This window comes from Dipteris shenzhenensis, chromosome 7 (assembly GCF_047967505.1).
Source record: "Dipteris shenzhenensis isolate YYH24624 ecotype China chromosome 7, Dip_SZ_1.0, whole genome shotgun sequence".
In the NCBI taxonomy this organism is placed as follows: domain Eukaryota; kingdom Viridiplantae; phylum Streptophyta; class Polypodiopsida; order Gleicheniales; family Dipteridaceae; genus Dipteris; species Dipteris shenzhenensis.
Window position 1 is genome coordinate 34,108,361 of NC_141602.1, and position 4,517 is coordinate 34,112,877.

At 42.2% G+C, this 4,517-nt stretch overlaps 1 protein-coding gene across 1 annotated transcript; it reads right to left on the reverse strand.

The window, feature by feature from the left end:
* Window positions 1-597: 597 nt before the first annotated feature.
* Window positions 598-2,817, reverse strand: LOC147900260 (aquaporin NIP6-1-like). Its single transcript, XM_087377051.1, has 5 exons — window positions 2,378-2,817; window positions 1,868-2,092; window positions 1,230-1,424; window positions 1,080-1,141; window positions 598-875 (listed from the first exon to the last, which is right to left on the reverse strand). Exons 1-5 carry the CDS (start codon window positions 2,603-2,605, stop codon window positions 686-688), a joined length of 900 nt encoding a protein of 299 aa, XP_087233177.1. The 5' UTR covers window positions 2,606-2,817; the 3' UTR covers window positions 598-685.
* Between the last annotated feature and the right edge of the window lie 1,700 nt (window positions 2,818-4,517).

A 4,517-nucleotide genomic window follows, 5' to 3' on the forward strand; every position in this document is an offset into this window, starting at 1 on the left:
AAATGAAGCATCCAAGGGGAATCCACTAAGCATGGAACATGTGGGGAAATATGAAACCTTGATACTTCAAATCGGCAATGCAATGAATTGTAATACTTTTAAGTAGAAAGAAGTAGTGGTATAATAAACAAGGCTTTTATTGCAGTACCACTAAACAAGGATTTTACAAGGGAGAAACACCAGAGAATTTACCAAAGCGAGAATAGACAATGAAGCATCCAAGGGGAATCCATTAAGCATGGAACATGTGGGGAAATATGAAACCTTGATACTTCAAATCGGCAATGCAATGAATTGCAATACTTTTAAGTAGAAAGAAGTAGTGGTATGATAAACAAGGCTTTTATTGCAGTACCACTAAACAAGGATTTTATTGTAGTACCAGTAAACAAGGATTTTATTGAAATGAGCAATGCATTGAATTGAAATACTTCTAAGGAGAAAAGAGTAGAGACTCTAGCAAACAAGGATTTTATTCAATACCACTAAAGAGGTCCCTTCTAGGAAGTGCTAACAAAACAAACAAGGATAAAAACTGGTTGGTGAAGAGGCAGGGAAGCATGAAGTGATATAAGCTTAAATCCTAAACCCCGTTATTGCATTTGAAGATTAACAAAGCTAGCCAAAGACTGCAGTGTATACTCAACATCCTCCTCCACCACCACCTTCTGATCGACTCATATAATCACCTCCGGAAGCTCCTCACTGGTCTCTCTCCCTCTTCCTCAGGCAATCGCACCAGCGTGTAGGCCGCTGCGCCCGTCAATGCTCCCACAATTGGTCCCAGAAAGTATAGCCATAGCCCTCTGAAATTGTTGGCAGCTATCGCCGGACCCAACGATCGTACTGGATTCATTGAGCCGCCCGACGTGCTCCTGTTTCCCAACAACCCCAACAAAAGACACTCTTAGAAGTTGAATACCCCTTTCGATGCAACTCGGCAGTTTGCTCTGGAAAAGCGTCCCCCCGTTTTATCATCTTGTACTTTACGTTTTCACACGTTCGCTGCACTGCAGCCTGCTTTTGAAGAAATGTTACTCTTTCATAGCGTACCATACTGGAGTGAGGAAGAGCTTTACCCAGCAATCAGTATATTCATCATGATTGTGGCGCCCACGGCTATTCCAGCTAGTTCACCAACCTGCAAGATTCACAATGGACGTTCAAGTAGTTACTTTGCTAGATACTCTCAAGATGCCTGATCAAGAATGCAGAAGGAAAGGCCTTACGGCTCTGGTGTCGGTGGCGACGGCCGTAATCACGAACATAAGATTGAAGGTTATGAAGAACTCTAAAATTAGCGATTGGTGTACACTTCCTGAAGGAACGGTAACTCCTCCATGGAGATCTGGGTTAAAAATGCCTTTCAGAACAAACGATGCACAAATGGATGCCAGCACCTGTGCTGCTATATACGCGGGAACCTGGAGCAAGATTGATCCAGCACTGGTTAGAACCTTCGAGTGATCGAGCTGCTTCAAAGGCAGATCTCATTGGTGAAATTCTCAGTCAAGCAGTACACTAGAAAGCTAAATTGGTGCTTCTTGAGAGTAAAATCAGTGCTCGAATGTGCACCGCAAGTTCTTCCTTGTCGAAGTTCTGATTCTACAAATGATTACGGGGACACTCAAACAGTAGGGCTTTTGTTTGCTATTTTAATGCACAGGTCACTTGACAAAGGCAAAGTTCTGATTCTACAGATGATTACGGGGATCACTCAATTAACAGTCAATCGATGACGTATTAGTGCACAGGTCACTCACTTGACAAATGCAGGAAAACTTTGCACGAAATTGCAGCAAACGCTGCACACCAGCACATGTATTTTCAGTATGTCTACGTGAACAACATAAAGTAGGAAGCATACTTGTATCCATGGAAAATGGCGCAAAGCTGCGAAGGCAATCGTGACAGCTGGGTTCAAGTGAGCCCCTGAGATATGTCCGGTAGCCAAGATGACGATCATCACCGCCAATCCTGTTGCGGCTGCCAAGCCCACAGTCGTCACGGATCCTGAGGTTTTCTCGTTCACGATAGCTGTCGCGGTCCCCGCAAATATGAGGATGAAGGTTCCGACAAATTCCGCCCCGACCTACACTCGGAACTCAACAAAAAGTAAGAAAACATAAGATGAAAGAAAGCAACAGGGAAGCGGAGAAGGTTACAATTTGTTTCGCATTAATGTTCGACATATGTATTTAGCGGTTGGGTCTCTGATCAGTTGACAGAACGCTACAATTTGAAGGCATCAACCAACTGATTTACCAAGTTCTTTGGATTTCCGAACAAATACCGTCTAGAAATGCACCTTGTGGAAGTAATTCTGCCGCGGAATTCAAATGATTCTCGTCGTAACAGTAAATACACGAATGTTTACCTTTCGAATGAGCGACACGGGGGGAATCGCGCATGCGGTAGGAAGTCCCAGCTCCAACATGCTGTCGTCTAACCCGCATTTGTCCACAGAAAAGCATTTGCTCAGCGTCGACCGCTTCTCTGAAACCTGTGCAGTTCTTTCGGCTGCTCTAAGAAGCGGAGATGGGGTATGCGGCGTCTGGGGAGTCGCGGGAGCAGAAGCCAGATTATACCCATCGGCCATGGTCATGGAGAAAAATATCAAGAAGGTACAATGTGATGCAAAACTGCAAACCTTAGTTTGCAAGGGTACGTAGAGACAAGACTCGAACTGGATGACACTAGTGAGAGTAAACGCTTGATATTTTTTGAGTTTTTTGGGGAGAATGTAGTAGCCGGAGGTAGTGAAATTTACATGACGGGTAGGCTTTTTTTGGAGTGTGGTTAAGGAAGAACCCAGGGAAGGATATGATCCAGCGCCAGCAGCAGAGAGAAGAAGCTGGCGGGGTAGCTGGGAAGTGGAAAGCAGAGGCGGTGGGCAATAGAGAAATGCAGATATGGAAGGGATTTATGTGTGCAGGAAAGGAGTGAAAGCATGAAAGATGAAAGAAAAAAAGATGATAATATTGAGCTGAAGCTGAGAAAGGATGGTGAGAAGAAGAAGAAGAAGAAGAAGAAGAAGGAGAAATGAGATGATGATGAAGATGAAGATCCAAGAGATGAAGAAGCTCGAATGTCGAAGATACGAAGGAGAAGAAGAAAATGAAGAAGATATATAGAAAGAAGAGAGCAGCCCACATCCCTATGATAATTGTACAAAGTGAGACTTTGAGGTTCGAGCCGTCACGTTCATCTTCTGCCGTCAACTTATAAGTTTATATGCATCTTTGTTCCCTTTCATGTGCATCATGTTTGGAAATCCTACATATCCTCGCATAGAGGCTGAGTCTAGCTGTGCCTTGTGGATTGGCAAGGTGGCCATTCTAGTGTTTCAAGTGCCTTGTGTAGTCGTGCTTCAAGATAACTTTGAGCCTTGTCAGATCTAGGAGAGTCTCGTACCTCGGGGAAAAGGCTTCAAGATGAGTTTGAGATGAAGAATCTCTAGGAGAGTCTAGATGCCTCTAGGAACCTAGACCCCAGTGTTCACAAAAAAACTCAGGTTTAGTGTTTGGTAAAGGGAAAAAAAAAATATTTTGACATATAGGAAAATTTTTGAAGATAAAAAACCTACACTTTTTTCTTTGCAAATAGAGTTATTAATTGTGTGAGCTCCTCGAAATTTATCAATTCTAACTAAAATCTTATGACCTTGGAGGTTTTAAAATTTTTCCAAAAAGTATTTTTTATAAACCTGGCGAGGCCAACTCTATCTTTAGTAGCAAGGCTAGACCCAACTATACAGCCGAAGAATACAAATGGGCAAAGGGGGATGGAGATAGATGGCTTATGATATGCACATATCTTTAATAGTGTATGGAATTAAATATGTTTGAAGCTAAGTTACTAGAGTAAAATCTAAGGACGATATTACACTCTCCATGAATTCAAATCTTCCAAGGCGTGTCAAATGCAGATTCTAGTCCTCGACATATATTAATAGTCGAAATATCTATTGGATAGGACTTAAAGATTTTAGTGGGAGGACTATGTTAAGATCTACGTGAGTTTGAACCTGTTAAGGGTTGTCAAATGGGCATTCAAGTTTTGGACATACATTATAAGAGCACATTCCCATGTAGAGGAGATGAGGAGGATAGCCTCTAGGCTCTAGGAGCTTAGCATCCTACCTTGACCAAAGTAGCTAGTATTCTTCCGTATCAAGATTTTTCAAAGTTTAGTTTCTTTGTATGTGATGGTGTAAATGATATGGTGATGGTGTAAATGATATGGACCTATTGCAACCTTCTACGGGTCCTTGATTCATGCTCCCCAAAAAACATGCTTAACATCATACATAAGTGCACTCTTTCTTTCCACCTTCATTGTACGCGAAGGATGAGAAACACATCATGGGAACAATATGCTCTTTGAAAATAGTAACTCCAAAATCATGAGCAGAGGACATTTATGAGATAAAACTTTAGGGCCCTTATCAACCATTTTCTCACTTGCCAAGCTGTTCTACAAGGGTGTCCTTCCACATGCAAAAAAATAATTTAGTC

Bases quoted from the DNA above. Each gene is read 5' to 3' on its own strand.
- LOC147900260 (XM_087377051.1), bottom strand. From the start codon at position 2,605: ATGACCATGGCCGATGGGTATAATCTGGCTTCTGCTCCCGCGACTCCC. The intron at 2,093-2,377 runs GTAAACATTCGT...TTCCGAGTGTAG, and splicing joins CCGTGTCGCTCATTCGAAAG to GTCGGGGCGGAATTTGTCGG. The intron at 876-1,079 runs GTAAAGCTCTTC...GTTGGGAAACAG, and splicing joins ATGAATATACTGATTGCTGG to GAGCACGTCGGGCGGCTCAA.